At 41.5% G+C, this 20,240-nt stretch overlaps 1 protein-coding gene across 7 annotated transcripts in view; it reads left to right on the top strand.

Annotated features, from left to right (window-relative positions):
* ERC1 (ELKS/RAB6-interacting/CAST family member 1) overlaps positions 1 to 20,240 on the top strand; it is a 545,338-nt gene that overhangs the window by 151,976 nt on the left and 373,122 nt on the right. For all 7 annotated transcript variants that reach the window (XM_077827362.1, XM_077827360.1, XM_077827359.1 and 4 more), the window contains one exon: positions 9,078 to 9,245. In XM_077827362.1, the coding sequence (XP_077683488.1) occupies positions 9,078 to 9,245 (168 nt within the window). The remainder of the gene's footprint in view (positions 1 to 9,077; positions 9,246 to 20,240) is intronic.

Raw genomic sequence — 20,240 nt, 5'->3', positions numbered from 1 at the left:
TTAGCCACAGGTAGAGGAACTTCAGTAAAATACTCCCAAACTGGGTCTCTTTTACAGCCTGCTATCGTTATAGGTTTTCCCTTCTAGTGAGAGAATGGTATGGTAGATCTCAAATCAATGAAGGCTACACCCAGAAAGACCCCAAGACTTCTGGAATATGCTGCTCAAACAGTTTTTCACTTTTGTTTCTACTGCCTGTCCCTCCCTTCTCACATTTCTTTTCAGACTTCTTCTCCTTGTCCAGATCTGTTCCGTCCCCAACAATCTTCTATTCATTGAACTTTTTGAAACTTTGCTCTTTTAGAGAGAGGTAAGGGATTGACTCAGCGTACACAAATTTGCAGAGGGACAATAGGGTTGAGGTCTTTCTGAATATGAATATATTGTCTCATACTATAGCATTAGAATTTATAATCCCTATTCCATGATGAGATATCTTTGAGCTATAATGTTTCTTAATAAAAATCTTTAGATAAGTTTTTTCCTCAAAAAGCATTTTATCAAAAAAATCTGATTTAAATCAGTAAAATGCATTTTTTTTTAAAATCATTGATTTTTATCCACCCTGGTCAATAATAGGAAATTCACAGATAGGCAAAGTAAAAAGAATGCTGCTTAAGAGCTGGATTTAAGATGTTTGTACATTTTGACATGTGATGTTGTCAAATTATGTTTTAATGGTTGTAAAGCTTTAACTTTTTGAATCGCAATATCAACTGTCATTCAGTAATTATTGCCTGACACCCTGTCCATAATATCCTACCACTGTGAAAATTTAAATAACTTAAAAAAGGTTTAAAATAAAATAGATATTATCCAATAAAATTATAAAAAAAAAAATTGAATTCTGCCAAGCCTATCTGTACAGAATGATTGTTTCATAAGTATTGCTTATCTTCGATAAAGCAGCAAGTCTTGCTCATTACAGTTCTGTTCATAATTCGTTGACAAACATAGTTCGGTCTATGTTGGCCGGGGAAATAGTTTATCGCACCTCTAGCAAAAAGTATGTTTAATTATGATTTATTTGAAAGATGCTAAAACAGAGTAACCAGACATTGCTTTGATAACAGTTTTCAAATATAGTTTCATTTAGCAGTTTCATGCTTCAGCGGGCCTTTTCTACAGCAGAATAGAAGTATTGTGTTTGACTCTAGAAGCCAAATACAGCTTGCTTTTTCCCTTCACACACCCCTCAAACATCTTTGAACTCTGACTGCTGGCATAGACAAGACCAAACTGTGTTCAACACGCAATGAAAAATGAATAGTTAGCCCTTGTTAGAACCAGTTAGGGTGCATCTACATGAACAAAAGCTGGACATGTAATTCAGCACTTTAATAGGTCCACTGGTGGCAACAAATTCTGTTGAAGCAGCATTAGACATTACAGTGGTAAGTGTTGGTGCCTTGTGTACACTAGAACTTTTTCATTATCACCAGTGGAGTTGTACCAGTAAAGAAAGATAATTTAGAATTTTGCTATTATAGATAGGTCATAGGGTTTGGTTAGAAACTGTTAGGAGCTGTTCACACTTCCTGCATTAAGTGTTGATCAGGGGTTTGGCGTTATCTGCACAAGTGACTCACTAACTTAAATTCAACCGTGGTTTGGGGAAGTGAGGGCAGGTAGGGGAGAGTCATTTAATATCACATATCAAATATGGCTTAATTTCTAGTGTAGACCTTGTAGATAGTTTCTTAAATGTGATTACAAAGTACCAGTTTCACAAAGAGATACTTCTCATTACTATACAACAAAGTTAACATTGCATAAAATTTTCAATAGTGCTTAAATATTTAGGGGGCTAAGTCCCATTAACCTTCAATGACACTTAGGCTTTGTCTACACTGGCACTTTCTTTGTTAAAACTTTTGTCGCTCAGGGATGTAAAAAAGCACACTTCCTCCGAGAGACAAAAATTTTAACGATGAAAAGCGCCGGTGCAGATAGCGCTTTGTCAGCGGGAGCCGCGCTCCTGCCAATGAAGCTACTGCCCCTCGTTGGAGGTAATTTTAATTTGTCGCTGGGAGATCTCTCTCCTGGTGACAAAGTGCAGCTACACTGCTTACCTTATAACGGTGCAGTTACAGCGGCACAGCCGCGCAGTTGTAAGGTGCGCAGTGTAGACATAGCCTTAGACTCTGAAGTGCCTGTCACTTTTGAAAATGTAACTTATGTTCTTAAGTCACTTTGATGCATTTGAAAACTTTTATCAGTTTCCCCAAAATTTATAACCAGGTAATAGTCTCATGATCAAGCCTTTAACCTACCTACAGAGTCTCAGAAAATATAGTTTACCAAAACTCCCCCTCACAGTCATATAAATGTTATGTCATCTCTTGCATTTTTTCCATTTATATTCTTTTCCAGCAGAAGACACCGTATGCACAGGCGTACAAGCATTGGTGGAGTTATGGGTATTCTAGTTCCAGCTTCTTCTACAAGAAATTTCAGAATCAGAGTTCGTTCTTGTTTTGTCTATGACTATCCATACTAGGTAGTGAGATATACAACACTGCATCCTGCCACTGTATAAAATTTCCCCAAAACACAGGTGTTTGTATTGAACAAACAAACTTATAACAAGATAGGCATGAATCTTCAACAGACTAATTGTGTGTGTGCAAATGTCTGGGAAAAGTTGGTGATACCCTGTTGAAGAGAGGATTTTGGAGTCTGTTGTATTGGCTATGCGCGTTTCTGGGAAAAAGACTATGTGAAGTTTGAAAGTGAATACTGGCAACTGACCTATCCGGGATACTCCTGTGCCCTTGGAAGCTAGATGATTAATGCAGAAAGGTTGGAAAGCACATAATTATATAAGAACCAGCAACCACCCTATTTCTCCATTAGTACTTTGCATGCCATACCATTAGTGCAACAGTCCCCAAACTTTTGAGGGTTGTGCCCCCACTTACCTCGTCTGCGCTGCCCCCCCCCCCCCAAAAAAAAAAAAAAAAAAAGCTGGGGCCAGGAGTGGTACTGCAGCTCCGGAGGGGAGGGATGTGGACAGGAATAAGGGGGCTGAAGCTGGGGCTGAAGCTTGGGGTGGTTCTGTGGCCGGGAATGGTGCCGCAGCCAGGGGCCGAGGCTGGGGGCAGGAGCAGAGCTGTAGCTAGGCTGCAGTGGGGACTGGCAGCCAGGCCTGCGGCTAACTGTGGCTCTGCTCCCAGCCTTGCCCCCAGCCTTTTCTCCGGGCTGGGAATAGGGCCAGTGGTCGAGGCTGAGGGCTGATGTGGGGCTGGGAGCGGAGCCATGCTGAGGTTGGGGACTGGGCCAGGGATGTGGCTGAGGGTGGGACCAGAGTAGAACTGGGGGTAAGGAGGGTCTGGGTGGCCCTCCTTGCCCCAGTGGGAGTTGGCCTGTGCCCCTCTACACCCCTCTAGAGGGGTATGCCCCACACTTGGGGGACCTCTGCACTCGTATTTAATTAAAGACATGACTGTCTGTTAATATGCAAATAGGCAGGTTAACCTTACGTTAAGGTAATACTGCATAAGGTGCAGAAATCAGGCTAGGGGTGGCAGAACCCAGGTGGTAGCTTTCACAGCCATTTCTGTGTGTGCAGAAGAAGCCTTGCACTGACTTTGTTGAAGTTGGCATCACCTGGCTGCCACAGACCTCAATTCTTGGCAGTCTGGGTGGATGCCATCCATAAACTGAGCTGGTGTGAATAAACAAGTGGATCATTTTGCCAAGAACAGTGGTAGGGTGATGACTGTGTGTCCTGCCAGCCTTTGAGGATTTTTCCTGAAAGTGTTTTCTGTGGTTCTCTAAGCAGGGACCTCACAAAATAAACCAAGGAGTTCAATTTACTCCAAACCATAAGCCAATATAGAGTTCAAAGGGGTCAGTCAGTCAGAAGATGGAAGGTCTTCTGAGGCGGAACCTTCACTTACACATATCCACTGAAGTGAAGTACTAAGTGGGGTGTCTCATTTGATATATACCAACCATTTGAGGGGGCATGTGGCATTGCTTGTGAATGAAGGCTGTTAACCTGAGGATTAGAAGATTCTGAAACACAACGTATTTGATCTGTTTATGCAGGCTGAACACTAGGAGCTAGTAAAAGTAGCAAAAACTGTGGCTTGTGAGATTCAGAAACAATCTTCAGCCACTTGGAAAAATAACTACTTTATAAAAAGAAAAGTAGTACTTGTGGCACCCTAGAGACTAACAAATTCATTTGAGCATAATCTTTTGTGAGCTACAGCTTACTGGGGGGGATTGGGGGACTCAGTTTGTGGGGACCCTGGGACTTCCTGAGGGTTTGGGAGGGCTCACTGCTGTAGCTCACGAAAGCTTATGCTCAAATAAATTTGTTAGTCTCTCAGTTGCCACAAGTACTCTTTTTCTTTTTGCGGATACAGACTAACATGGCTGCTACTCTGAAACCTACTTTATCTATGGTATTTGTATGGTACACATCACACTGGTATTCATTCACAATATATTTTGTGTCCCTAATAGTCTTACTTAATGGATAAGAAATTAGGAATGTGGTTTTAATGATGTGGAAGTGAGCAGGACGACTCAGGAAGTAGACAGCCAGGGCTGCAGTGCTGACTCAAAGACCTGGGTTGCTTTTTCCCAACAGGGGAGGGCTCACTGTTCCATATAGTAGAGATCAGACAAAACAGTGAAGGGTTTTCTTTGAGAGTTATACTATAGATGCTGTGGCTTTGACGAGTGTTTCCAGTTAGGAGAAAGAAATTAAGGAAATTGGACTGAGATACACAAAGCCTAAAGCATCTAACTTTCTGTTTGTTTAATTTCTTTCCCCATTTGGAGTTTGTCCACGTTTTCTTTTTACTTCACGTCTCTGTCAGCCTGAGCTGTGCAGAAGGGGCAAGGGATTCAATAAGCACCCTACTTACTCACCGTGACTGATGCCCTGTAATGGATTCAGCTAATGGGAACCAAATCTGATACTGTCAAATAGGATTAGCAGCCAAGCTGGCTGGTTTGAACTCTGCCTGAATGCCAAGCGGATAAGGGTCAGTGGGTTTCTTTTGGTATCTTGAGCAGCCTGTGTTGTCGGATTTCATATTCCACAATGGTCTTTGAGAGTGTTCTTTTGCTCTATGGTGGCCTTTTTCTACAGATTGAATTTATATTCAAAAGTCTAATTCCTTCTCCTGCCCCCCCGCCCTTTTTTTTGTTTGCCTTGTGTGCTCTGTCTAGTTTAATAGGTGGAGAAGAGAAATAGAGGAAAAAACAGAGTCTTGTCAGTTTACAGTTCTTTGTGGATGCCATGGAAGTTCCATAACTTATTTTCCTTTGGGTGACACCATGGGAGGTGAAAGTGTGCTTATATGGCCAAATGATGGCCCACAAAGTTCTGGAATGTGGTCCTTTTTCCCCTTCACCTTCAGCATAAAGATATGTCCTGCAGAAAGACCCTCTTGTATTAAGGTGCTACATGCTGCCCATCTTTGACACTTCAGCTGCTGTTTAAACCAGAAACACTTTTGGAAATCTTCAGATAACCATAAGATTGTTTCCCCTCTTTTCACATATTGACGTGCAGTAGTGAGAGATCCATGCTTATATTATCTCCAGGCTCAACTAATACAGTGTAGTGTAACTACAGATGATTGAACATGCAGCAGCCCATTTAGTACTGTTATTTACCATTTGTATCTCTGTATTTTGGGAATATTTCAAATGGGGGAAACTTTTCTTAAAATTGTGAGACCCTCCACTACCCAGAAGAAAACAACAATAATGGCATCTACACAGTAGAAAATTCTGAAATATTAATGTAAGATTATGATGTCAGATGAATGTCTGGTAAATGTAAAAGGGGTATGTCTAAAAGATGTGGTAGAAGAGAAATGTATATATTACTTATTACACAATCAACCTGTGGATTTACTGAGGAGAGTCACGTACCGGAAATTGTGTCAAATCTCATATTTTAGGGCAGAATCATCCCCTTGTACAGTATTGCATTGCACAGTGATGTATCTCATTGGAGGCTTAAAATTGTTGCTGCTGTTCTGAAGTATTGGGTAATGGCCACCATCAGTGACCAGTGAAAAACAAATGTCCTGATCTACAATGGAAAATCCTGTCTTCTGCCGTTCATATTTTTTTTAAACTTTTTGGTTTTGTAAGAACTGGGTTTTTAAATTTATTTTTAGGCAAGCAGAAGATATTCTGGTATATTCAAATTTTCTAGAACTTCAAAAATTTTAATTTTCAGTCATTTATTTTTCCTTACCTTGAACAAAATATTGCTTAAGCTACGGTTTTATGACCTTCAGAGGTACAGATCAGGTATTTTCAGTGAATATTTCAGGATATACATATAAAAGCCAATAACCAATGCCATGTGGGGTTAAAATCTGTGGGTTATGTTTTGATGTTTAAATATTAAGGCTGTCGATTTAATCACAGTTAACTCATGCGATTAACTCAAAAAAATTGATCGTGATTAATTTTTTTAATCGCGATTCATCACACTTTTTAACAATAGAATACCAATTGAAATTTATTAAATTTTTTTGATGTTTTTCTGCATTTTCAAATATATTGATTTCTATTACTACACAGAATACAAAGTGTACACTGCGCACTTCGTATTATTATTTTTATTACAAATATTTGCACAGTAAAAATGATAAAAGAATAGTATTTTTCAGTTCACCTAATACAAGTACTGTAGTGCAATCTCTTTATCATGGCAATGTAACTTACAAATGTAGATTTTTTTTTTTGTTATGTAACTGCACTCAAAAACAAAACAATGTAAAACTTTAGAGCCTACAAGCCAACTCAGTCCTACTTCTTGTTCAGCCAATCACTAAGACAAACAAGTTTGTTCACATTTATGGGAGATAATGCTGCCTTGCTTCTTATTTACAATATCACCTGAAAGTAAGAACAGGCATTTGCATGGCACTTTTGTAACTGGCGTTGCAAGGTATTTACATGCTAGATATGCTAAGCATTCATATGCCCCTTCATGCTTCCACCACCGTTCCAGAGGACATGCTTCCATGCTGATGATGCTCGTTAAAAAAATAATGCGTTAATTAAATTTGTGGCTGTTCTCCTTGGGGGAGAACTGTATGTCTCCTGTTCTGTTTTACCCACATTCTGCCATATATTTCATGTTATAGCAGTTTCGGATGATGACCCAGCACATGTTCGTTCTAAGAACATTTTCACTGCAGATTTGACAAAACACAAAGAAGATACTAATGAGAGATTTCTAAAGATAGCTACAGCATTTGACCCAAGGTTTAAGAATCTGAAGTGCCATCCAAAATTTGAGAGGGGTGAGGTGTGGAGCATGCTTTCAGAAGTCTTAAAAGAGCAACACCCTGATGCGGAAACTACAGATCCCGAACCACCAAAAAAAGAAAGTCAACTTTCTGCTGGTGGCATCTGACTCAGATGATCAAAATGAACCTGCATGGGTCCACTCTGTTTTGGATTGTTATCAAGCAGAACCCATCACCAGCATGGATGCACGTCCTCTGGAATGGTGGTTGAAGCATGAAGGGACATATGAATCTTTAGTGCATCTGGGATGCAACTATCTTGCAATGCCATGCAAATGCCTGTTCTCACTTTCAGGTGACGCTGTAAACAAGAAGCAGGCAGCATTATCTCCTGCAAATTGTAATTGTCAGGGTTCCTTCCCCACTCTGAACCCGGGGGTACAGATGTGGGGACCTGCATGCAAGACCCCCTAAGCTTATTTTTACCAGCTTAGGTTAAAAACTTTCCCAAGGCACAAATTCTACCTTGTCCTTCAACAGTATGCTGCCACCACCAAGTGATTTAGACAAAGAATCAGGGAAAGGACCACTTGGAGTTCCTGTTCCTCCAAATTATCCCCCCAAGCTCTTACACCTCCTTTCCTGGGGAGGCTTGAGAATAATATCCTAACCAGTTGGTTACAAAGTGAACACAGACCCAAATCCCTGGATCTTTGGACACTGGGAAAAAAAATCATTCAGTTCTTAAAAGAAGAATTTTATTTTTAAAAAAAGAAAAGGTAAAAATCCCCTCTGTAAAATCAGGTTGGAAGATAACTTTACAGGGTAACAAAAGATGCACAAAACACAGAGGAACCTCCTCGAGCCTTAGTTTCAAAGTTACAACAAAACAGGGATAAACCTCCCTCTAACAAAGGGAAAATTCACAAGTTGAAAACAAAAGGTAATCTAACGCACCTTGCCTTATTTACTTACTCTTTTTGTAATATCAGAGACTTGTACAGGATGGTTTATAGGAGAAGACGTTTTTTCACCTGATGCGTCTCTGCTTTCCCCAGAGAACACACCAACAAAGCCCGCCCCCTCCCCTGCCCCACAAAAGATTTGAAAGTATCTTCTTTCCCCATTGGTCCTTTTGGTCAGGTGCCAGCCAGGTTATTTGAGGTTCTTAACCCCTTACAGGTAAGGAGGAATTCTAGGCTACCCTTAGCTGTATGGTTATGACAGTAACCAAACTTGTTTGGCTGAAGTAGGACTGAGTGGACTTGTTGGCTCCAAAGTTTTACAGTGTTTTATTTTTGAATGCAGTTATTTTTTGTACATAATTCTACATTTGTAAGTTCAACTTTCATGATAGAGATTGTACTACAGTACTTGTAATAGGTGAATTGAAAAATAATTTTTTACAGTGCAAATGTTTGTAATCGGAAATAAATATAAAGTGAGCACTGTACACTTTGTATTCTATTGTAATTGAAATCAATATATTTGAAAATGTAGAAAACATCCAAAAATATTCAAGTAAATGGTATCCTATTATTGTTTAACAATGCAGTTAATTATGATTAATGGCCATTAATTTTTTAATCGCTTGACGGCCCTATTAAATATTGATGTTTATATAGGCATCAGGTCTCCAAGTATTCTTAGTTTGATAAATCGTTCTTGAATAGTAACCATCTTTGCTGAGGCTGTTGGATTTCACAGTCTTAATGAAGTTTCCAGAATCTGTCTGGGGTTTGCCACCACTCATTTTATTGTGGAAGTTGTGTATTCCTTGTCTAATAACTCTTTCCTTTCCTATCTAACCCAGTCTTGCTTCTACATGTGTAAACTCAGGTGGATGCACTACGATTACGTCTGGAGGAAAAAGAGACAATGCTGAATAAGAAGACAAAGCAGATCCAGGAGATAGCAGAGGAGAAAGGGACTCAAGCAGGAGAGATACATGACCTCAAGGACATGCTGGATGTGAAAGAACGCAAGGTCAACGTTCTTCAGAAGAAGGTAAGTTTGCAGATGTACAAGGTTCTGTGTCCTCTGATATAGCCTCATTCCTGGTATAAAATATCCAAGGCTGCCAAAACATCCCTTTGTTCCTTTATTTACGTTTTTGAGGTTAGTGGGTGAATTTGTTGATGTTATGGGAAGATTGTTCATGATAAACTTGTGAGCTTAGTCAAAGTTTTGAAGGGAAATTAAAAAACAGCCCAAAAGCAAAACAGAGCAAACACCAGTGTTAACCTTTCAGTGATCCTATATGTTGCTTGTGCTTCTACCTTACTGTTTGTAATGACTGAAGTATTTGTGTGGTGGACATGTCGTCCTGAAAACTCATCCTTCCCCACCTATTGCCTTAATTGGGGTGTTGGGGGGAGACTTTAGTAGTTCAAGAAAATGATTATGTGCCAGCTCAGCCAGTTTCTCTCACCTGGCCAACAGATTTTTATTTGCTTAAGCTATGAACTTTGAGGGCTCAAGACAATATTGAGTTCAGTAAGAGCTAACCTTGTTCAAAAGGGGAAATTCATGTGGAGATTAAGCAATTTGACCAAGGTCACATACTAAATCAGTACTATTTATTAATAGAATCCAGGAATCCTAACTCCCAGTCCCCTGTTCTAACATTTAGGCCACATATCTTTTACTATGGACTTGGCTTTTTACTGAAAACTTATTACTTTTTGGGGATGTAAACAAGTCTGATTTCAGTGAAGTTATACCAGGAGTGGCTTTGAACCATGTGTTTAAATGAGCCGTAGTGCATCATACTGAATACTGGTTGAGCTCCCTGTCATACTTTTTGACCAAGAAGCTTGGATATATAATAATTATTTAAAATGTTGCTAGACCATATATAGAGGTTGTGATAAATGAAGGGGAGGGGGGACAGCTCCCTTTTATGGACAGCCAGCCAGCCAGTTAGCTATAAAATTCCTCTTAGTTGCTGTTCTCTACTTGCTTTACCTGTAAAGGGTTAAAAAGTCCACAGGTAAAAGGAAGAAATAAGCACCTGACCAAAAGAGCCCATGGGGGGGCTAGAACTTTTTAAAATTAGGAAAAAACTTGCCCTTTGTCTGTCTGTCTGGTGTTCTCCAGGAGAACAGAGACAGGGCTGGAACTATGCTGTAAAAAGCTTTGGGCCAGGTATGAAAATCATCAGATCATACCTAGAAACTACTAATTTAAAAGCCCAGATATGTAAGTAGGTCATGAAATGTCTAGGAAGACGTGATTAGGTTTATCTCTTTTATTTCTTTATGGCTTGTGGACTCCACTGTGCTAACCCCAGGTGCTTTTGTTTTGCTTGTAACCTTTAAGCTGGACCTCAAGAAGCTATCATGATGCTTAATCCTTGTAATTGTTTTTTTTAAAACCTAGGAAAAAGCCTAAGTTCCAGGGGTATTTTCTTTCTTTTTGTTTTTAATAAAATTTACCTTTTTTAAGAACAGGGTTGGATTTTTGTGTCCCTAAGAGGTTTATGCATATGTTTAATTAGCTGGTGGCAACAGCTGATTTCCATTATTTTCTTTCTCAGCTCTTCCCCAGAGCGTGGGTGAAAGCTTGAGGGTATCCCACAGCAAGGAATTCCCAAGTGCGCCTTCCTGGGTTTTCAAGGAGTTTTTGCACTTGGGTGGTGGCAGCATCTACCCATCCAAGCTGTAACCTTGGGAGTTTAAATCAAGCCTGAAGTGGCCAGTATTAATTTTTAAAATCCCTGCGGACCCCCACCTTCGGGACTCGAAGTGCCAGAGTGGGGAATCCGCCTTGACAGAGGTTTATGAGGATGGCTTCAATCTTTAAGCTAATGGACTTGGCCCTCTAACGTGAATATCTTTATTTCCTGTACTATTTATTACATGTGGCAGATTTTTTAGCATTTCTTCTGAAGTGAAATTCATTTTCTGTCTTCATTTATACCAGTCAGAATTCTGCTGTTCCCAAGGATTGTCTGTCATATCTTTTAATGAAAGTTTGAACTGTCAGTTACAGAAAATGTGTACAGACTTTAGTCTGTTTTGTTTCTATCTGCGGTCTATTCATTTTTCTTTGCTGGCTTGATCTAGCCCCGCCACCCCCACCCCCTCACTAGCATTTACGACTGGCAATCCTGACGGAGTAGGCTTTAATCTGTATCTTCTAGTTGGATACACTATGAATCAAAGGCCTTATGGCTCTACTCTAGTTTTAAACATCTCCTGATACAATGGCTGTTGCCAGTAAAACTGTTAATATTTCATGTTGTCTTGGCTGGTGTGATGCTGGAATCTTGTTTGAGATCTACCCATGTTATCTCGATATGGAACACAATAAGATCCTCTGAAAGGAAACTGGCAGAAGAACAAGTTTTCCCATTGTGCAGTGTTTCTAGATTTGCTTCTGTGGATAGTAGGTGTGTCATCAGCAGCATCTGTCCGCTTCTGGTGGCAGTGAAGTGGAATTGGTGACATGTTGGATGAACTTGGTTGAACTAGGTGTTGTACAAGCATTTATTGTTTGTTCAACTTTTATTAAATGCTTCTCCCTCCCACCGGACATTTTCATTATAGAGAACTTCTTAGCTTGCACAGAAAAAATGATGACTAGGCAATATTTAAATTTGGAAGTAATACCTGGAAACTAAGGGTCTTAAAGTTGAAAGAATCTGATTATTATTATAAGTAGTAGCAGTAGCAATACTGTAGCACAGAGGAAACCTGGTTATGGACCAGGATCCTATTGGGCTAGGCACTGTTTATCTAAATAATCCTTTAGGCAAAGTGATATGCTGTCTGTTAAAATTAAGAAATATCATCTCTAGCGGTAAAGTTGTCATAGCCAAGATGTTTTGGGGTAAATTATGCTGTTAGAGAATGATACTGTCAAGTATCTGTGGCCCAAAATTTGATCTGTTTTAAAACTGTTGGACAAAATCCTATGATTCTAAATAATTATTCTAGGTATTTGATCATCTGTTCAGATAACTAAAGAAATAGTTTTTTGGGGGATTCACAAAAATCTTTACTATGCTCTACCTACTCTCTTTGCAACAAAAGCTATCTAAAGCACTCCTTCTGAAGTTGTTGGATTCCTGCCTGGACTGGTTGGCATAGATAAATGTGTAGTGCGTTTTCTGCACTGCTAAGATCACTGCTGAGGCTGGTATATAAAAGAGGTAAACAAGGAACTATGCCTTCCAGTCATTCAAAAGATGGAAGAAAGAGGGATAGTGATGTTTACTAGCTGGCTAATGATAAAATCAAAAAGAGAAGATTAATTTTAATTCACCACTTTTAAGAGGGCTATTAATAATGCAGAATTTAAATAAGTATGAAAGTCCATTGGCATCACCACTTAAGTTGGTATGCAACAAAACGTAATGTCTTGGATCTTTTTAGGCAAATCTCGTCTAGCTCACATTTCAGGTACTAGAATCACTCCACTTTGGAGTTCTTACAATTACAATGTTTTTGAGACAGCACCTTTATTTAATGCAATGTAAGGAGATATTATAAAATGTACTGAATATGGAGCCTGGAAAAGTGATGCACAGCCCTCTCTCCCTCTGTTTCACTGGCAGAAAATTAGTTTAACAGAACAGTCAATACCTTTGGAGGAGCCTTGTGTTTTCTTTTTCAATGAAAATAAATCTAGCAGAAAAGCTTATGCATTATGTTGGTTAGGGTCCATAGAAGGAGAGAATGATGTGGAGAGGACGAGCTGAGTATCACTAGCATTCACTCATTATCATCCTCCTTGCTACTTCAGTCTTGGAAGGTAGATGGGATCAGGAAGGAACAGAAAATTTTCAATACCAATAATTGAAGCAGTTTGAAAGAACCACCTCTGAGGCTACAGACACATGGCTATTACTGTGAGACTGTAAAGCATAATAACATGACAAACCTGTGCTTTTGTACATGTATCATTGAGCTGGTGACATTTCTAGTCAACATCATTATCTTGTTCATTATTATGATCTCTGAGAGTGCATAGATGGCATAGATGCCAGATGGCAGCAGGAGAGTGTTAGAAGGGAGCCTTATTCCCTGTAGAGGGAAGAAAGTTTGCTATAAATTAATTAAAGCACCTGAAGCCAATTAAAGCACCTGAAGCCAGTCACATGATAAACCGACCCCCCCCCCCCGCTTCAATCAGACAAGAGGAGGAGTTGAAGCAGAGTGGATTGGTGTTGAAGCAGAGTGGATTGGTGTTGAAGCAGAGTGGATTGGTGTTGGAGCAGAGAGCAGTTTGGAGGGAAGCAGAGGAGAGTTTGGAGAAGTGCTGCGGTGGGCTAAGAAGACCAAGACTCTAGGTAAAGGGACACCTGGTTTATGCAGAAGGAGGGCAGGAAGCCACACAAGCTGAAGGGCAGGAGAGGGAAGTAGCCCAGGGGAAGGAACCGCTAGTTCTAGTGGTTTACCGCTATCCTAGGGCCCCTGAGCTGGGACACACATCTGTAGGGCCACGACATGGTCATCTATCCATACGTTCATGTCCCACTGTGTCTGAGGCAATGCTAGTTTTGGGGGGGCAGTGTTAGCTTATCCATGAACTTCGAGCACTCCTCCAAGGTACTGCTTGTGAGTCACTTAGCATAGATTCCAAATGAGCAAGCATTCAAAGAAGAAAAAACGGTTACCTATCTTTCATAACTATTCTAGATGTGTTGCTCATGTCCAGTCCATGGCCCATCCTCCTACTCTTCTGTTGGAGTTGATGGCAAGTAGGAACTGAGAGGGTGTGGGGCTGGCGATGCCCCTTATAAATGTGGGGCATCCAGGGGGTGCTAGGGCTGGTCCTACAGATACTGAACTTAAGGGGAAAAATCTCTGGCAACTGTGCACATGGGCACGCACACACCCTAGCATGGAATGGACACGAGCAACACATCTCAAAGAACTACAGTTTTGAAACCATTTTTTTGCCTTCTTCATCAACGTCTCGTCCACCGCAGGCTGAGCCTCTGCCCGTACCAGAGGAGGAAGAAGAGCAGGAGAACATTCCACCGCCACTCCACTTTTACTCTTCCTTCCTGATGAGGCTATCATGCCTACATCTCGTACTGCAGCTGATGACTAAACACTTTCAGGAGTTATTTTGTAGGATTGCAGGCCCTTTTCAGGTCCCTTTAGAGGGGGTGAAGGACTAACAACGTAAGCAGCTCAACATCCTGCATACGTTGTCCTCTTCTAAAATAGCCCCCTCTATCAACAAGGCCCTACTTGATCCTGCAAAAATACTCTGGCAGACCCCCGTGTCCATTCCACCAACTTACAAGCAGGTGGAAAAAAATATTATGTTCCTGCAAAGGACTTGGAATTTCTTTTTACTCACCCTACCCCGAATTCCTTAGTTGTCAATGCTGTGCAGGAAAAAGGACATCAATATCAATCTCATCAATAGCCACCATGATAGAGACTGGAAACAACTTGAGCTTTCAGATGCAAAGTTTATTAGTCCGCGACTCTTCAGTTCTGCATTTCCAACTACAGCTAATGGCTAAATATAATTGTCAGCTACTCAAAAATACAAAAACTCTGCCACGACCTACCTGACGAAAGCCTATACATCTCTGGAAGCCTTTTGGGACTCTGGACATGGCTGCTCGTTCCATCACAACTGCCGTTGTTATAAGGCGGGCTTCATGGCTCCACCTCTCGGGCCTTCCTAAAAATGTACAAACTACAGTAGAGGATCTACCCTTGGAAGGTCTCAAATTATTCGCGGAGCACACGGATAACTCCCTAGCTACTCTACGCTCTCTTGGCATTTACACACCAGTGTCGAAAAGACGACCAGGAAGTATCTTCCCCTGCGATCCCAACCACTGCAGTACACCCCACAGTGGCCCTTTGATACTGAGAGCTGATGACAAAAGCCGCCTGCCATATGCAGACAGAGTGCTCCTCAAGGGGCCTCCAGCCCCTTCAATGCACCTCAAGCCAAGCAACAATTTTGAAGGTGTGGTCGAGGCCTGGAGAAGCCTCCCCATGCTCCAGTCATACCAACCATCTTTGACATCCCACCAGTTTGGCAAACGTTTAGCCCCCTTCCTTCCGTCATGGAGGCTAATACCTGAGACAGGTGGGTCCTCAAGATCATCAGGGAAGGATACTCCATCCCTTTCCTGTCCATTCTACCCCACCACCCTCCCTTCCTGTCCCTCTTCAGGGACCCTTCTCACGAACCCATTCTGCAACTGTGAGCCACAGAACTGGTCCCTTCCCAACACAGAGGACAGGGTTTCTACTCCCTTTATTTTCTGATCCAGAAGAAATCAGGCAGGTGGTGGCTGATCCTGGACCTTTGAAACCTCAACAAGTTCATCAAACTGCAACCCTTCAAAATGGTTACCCGCTCCACCATTATCCCAGCACTGGAACAGGGGGATTGGTTCTCGGCCCTCAACCTCCAAGATGTTGATTTCCTTATTACTATACCCCCTGACCACAGATGTTTTCTCCGGTTCACCATGGGCACTGATCGCTATAGTACAACGCACTGCCTTTTGGACTGTCAGTGGCCCCTTGTGTGTTCTTGAAGGTCCTGTGGTAGTCGTTGCCTATCCCTGCAAACTTTTTCTACTTAGACAACTGTCTCCTCAAAGTCCTGTCTGAAACTGATGCTCTTCACACCTTCCAGGTGACAATGAACCTCTTCATGGAGCTAGGCCTTTGTGTGAACTTGGAGAAATCTACTTTAACGCCGGTGCAACACCAGGAGTTCATCAGGGCACAGTTAGATGCCATATAAGCCAAAGCCTTCCTTCTATCACAGATTTTGGGCTATTGTCGACCTTGTATCCAAGGTACAAGCCTGCCCCCAGATCTCCATCAGAACATATCTCCCAGCTACTCGGCCACATGGCAGCAGCCACGTTCATGGTAAAGCACACGACTACACATACGATGCCTTCAAGTGTAGCAGCATACAGTATACGTCCCTTGCAGGCATAGCCTGCACAAATGCATATCCAAGCCAATGAGAGTAAAGGACTCACTACTCTGATTGAGACAGCCCAACATCATATGTATCGGCATTCCTTTCCTGAAACTGTCACCTACCATGATTCTAACCACCGATGCCTGCTTCATCAGTTGTGGAGCGCACCTTCACACTCAAATGGTGCAAGGAAGATGGTCCTTAACTGAATCTACCTTACATATCAACCTTCTAGAGCTATGAGTGGTCTGCAGTGCCTGCCGACACTTTTCTCCCACTGATTGCACACTGATTGCACACTGATTGCATCAGGGTCATGACGGCCAATGTGACCTGCATGTTTTACACAAACAGGCAAGGTGGAGTGAGGTCCCACTTGTTATGCTCGGAGACACTGAAATTATGGAACTGTACAAATACAACACTTATATCCTGTTTGTTATCATGGGGAGGGACTGTCATTTAGTAATTGTCAGAGTGTCTGTGACTTGGATCTGAGTTCTGCTCTCACTCAGCTTTGCCACTACTCCTTATGTTAACTTGAAAAAGTTACTCTAACAACCTGTAATACACATTTAGTGTACTTACCTATCTCCCAGGATGTGTTGAGGCCTAAAGTTGGAAAAGTGCCTTGCGGTTCTCATGTGAAAAGTGCTACAGAAGTAATAAGTTGTATATATTCACGTATTTTTGTTCTGTAGGGGAAACGACGATTTATGGCTGTTTTAGTAGTAGTAGTGCGAGGAACACCAGGAGATGGGAGTCCTGGTGCCACAGGTGAAGAACATGGAGCGCACCATCATCACTCAGAGAGCCAGAACCAAGCTGGAGAGGACCCTGAAGATGCCATCTGCTGCCAATTCGTGGAAAACCTGAAACAGAAGTCAGACCAGGGCAAGGCCTTTGAGGTAACATGCAAGTGGGCCACCAACAACCACTTCCTCCCTTGGGGCAGTTTCACCTGATTTGCCGGCTGGAGGTTCATGCACTGGGCCTGGCTCAACTGCTTCCCACTGAACGGAGCCGTCCACCATGGGAATGGGGACAAGCGATGCAGGAAGTGTGGCTATGCCAGCTAGACACTACCCCACGTCTTGTGTAGCTGCAACCCCCATTCCAGAGCCTGGCAGCTGTGGCACAATGCCATCCAAGATTGACTGACTGGTCAGAGCCATCCCACCACCTGTGGGGAAGATAGCCGTGAACGCTGCCATCTCTGGAACCAGCAGCCAACTGCGACCAGACGTTGTCATCACCAACGAGGACCAGAAGATGATCATCATGGTGAACATCACTGTGCCCTTCGAAAACAGGACCCCGGCTTTCCACGATGCCTGATCTTGAAAGCTGGTGAAATACACCCCTCTGGCCGACATCCTGAGGGCTAGGGGCTACAAGGTCCAAACTCACGCTGATAGTCGGAGCCCTGGGCGCATGGGACCCCGGTAATGAGCGAGTGCTGAAAGAATGTGAAGTCGGTCAACGCTACACTCAGCTGATGTGGCAACTCATGGTGTCGGATGCCATCAGGTGATAGAGGGACATCTACATAGAACACGTCACCGGACATCGGCAATATCAGGAGGAATGAGCTGGAGTGCCGATGAGAAGCGCGGTCAGGAAAGTAACTCAGATACTTTCCTGATGGATTGTTTTTTTTCTCTAAATGGACAACCTATCCTAAATTCTCAATTATTGAGGGACAGTCTTCACTCATTGATATATTTTGCTTTTCGCCACCAACTCTCTATAACTTTTTTCATGAGTAATGTAATCCGAATGCATGGATGCTAAATATCTAATCTGTATTCTTAAATTCGTTCACCTACGTTTGTGTTGTTGCTGATTATGCTCTGTGTATTTTATTACTTTAAAAACAAACTCTGTAATTGTGGATAATCTAAGCACTGTACCTAGATGGACAGACACTCATTTCTCAACCTATGTATTATATAATTCTTTTAACATTAGCTTTGGAAAAAAATTATTTTCCCCTCTTATTTTCTAGGTACTCAGTTTCTAACTATTTACTTTGCAGCTAATTTTCAGTAGACACTGCAGTGATGATTTGGGTGCTACAGTGCTTAGTGTAAAATGGAAAATAAATTTCTCAAACTACAGAAATAATGTAACGTATATATGTTCCCAAATTCGTTCCAAGCAGAGGCTACTAGTGAAGTTGGTTGTAGAGTTTTCTTTCCGTTTCCTGACACTGTGCTCTGAAGTGACCCCACAGTTTTAGTGATAGCTGATAGTTAACATAGAATGTGTATTCTAGAGTTCAGTATTTACAGTGTACCTATCTGTGTATCTCTTCCCTTCCCCCTTGTATTTTTTTATGTCTAGCGCATGAAACAGGACAATAGCAGCTGGCTGTGTATGCCTTACAATGGGATTAGTAAAGTTCCCCTCCTCCCTCAGGCTCTCCCCTGTGGTTTAATACAGTTTTATGTTGCAGTACTTTTCTTATCTTTGTAATAAATCATTGACTTAGAAAATGTAATTGAGTGTTTGAATCTGAGCCTCATTTAGAATCTATGTTAAAATTGTACTGGTTCCTGCTTGACTGATTCTAAATGAAAATGTAGATGAAAGTTTAATTTGTTATTAGCGTTCCCTTTGTATTCAGGCCCAAATCCTCTGTGCTTTCATTCTCTGCCTTCTTGATATCCTTCATCTATCCCGTACCTGGGCTCTTTTTTTTGCTTGCCTAACTCCTCTTTTATCTTTTGTACTCCTTTGGTGAGCTAAAACTTTCCTGCCCTTGGCCTCTTCTTAGCGCTGTCTGTGCCATAATGAGTTCGTATTGGAAAACTCGGGTGGTGGGGTGAAGTGCCATGCTCTGTGCATATCTGAGTCGAATTATTTTAGCATTTACTTATTTGTAGGGCAGTATTCATCCTCTGAATGGTGAGTGACATTAAAGGCAATGTAGGAAAAGAGCACTGCCATTCCTGTGTACACAGGACCAAAGTTGATGTGGAATCTAGGATATTTCCCTGGCAATAACAAACATTGGAACTCTATTCTTTGTTTCAGAGTAGCAGCCGTGTTAGTCTGTATTCGCAAAAAGAAAAGGAGTACTTGTGGCACCTTAGAGACTAACAAATTTATTTGAGCAAAAGCTTTCTCTTATGAAAGTGATGAAGTGAGCTGTAGCTCACAAAAGCTTATACTCAAATTTGTTAGTCTCTAAGGTGCCACAAGTACTCATTTTCTATTCTTTGCGTTTCTCCAAGTGAATAAGCTCAATTCACAGGTTAGTGTTTCTTTTCACTTCACACTTTTAAAAATGAAATAGCATAAATTTTATAATGCTCGTCCTTGATCATCATCTGAGCACCCTAGTCTCACCCTGCTTCATGCAGAATGATGAACAAAAGGGCTGAGCTTCCTTTTCCAGTTCGAGTTCACTCTTCCCTGTTAATATGGCTTCCACAAAATAGGGGTAATATTCACCATGTGGTGATTCTGACTTTACCTAGCTTCTCAAACTGGGAAAGGCCAAGAAAAAGACAAATAATATGTCAAAGACAAATAATAATGTGGCAAAGCTCTGCATCCTGGGATTTCTGTGTTTCTTTGCATCACACATGAAGCCTCCTCACCAGTATAGTGTTTGCAGAGGCACTAGTGAGGTACAGTCATACATTTATCAAGGACCTGAGGGTCAGATAGACTGAGCTAATGTGAAATCAGATTGTCTTAAGGAATTTTATCCATTCTGTCTCCCATACGTGTCATATTTGCAAATGCCCCTATCCCATCCAGATTTAAAATAAAAACACAGAGGAAAAAATAGCCTCATTACTACATTGTACAAATTGAAAATCTGCTAGACACTTTACACAGGTACTGACTGAGCAGGAAAGGAGAGTGTCCTGTGTTATTGATTCTCTAAAATAACATTTAACTAACACCAAACTCTCATGAAATGGCAGTGCACGTGCATTTTTAACAGTACACACGCTTGTTTATTCACCAGATCACCTCCTTTCAGGATATATTGATCTTGGTAGAAATATTGTTCCTCGTTATTTTGTGGTGCTGCAGTGGTGGAATGTGGTTTTTCTACAT

Source organism: Eretmochelys imbricata, chromosome 1, assembly GCF_965152235.1.
Source record: "Eretmochelys imbricata isolate rEreImb1 chromosome 1, rEreImb1.hap1, whole genome shotgun sequence".
NCBI classification, from domain to species: Eukaryota; Metazoa; Chordata; order Testudines; family Cheloniidae; genus Eretmochelys; species Eretmochelys imbricata.
This window is presented reverse-complemented; position numbering and strand designations above follow the sequence as displayed.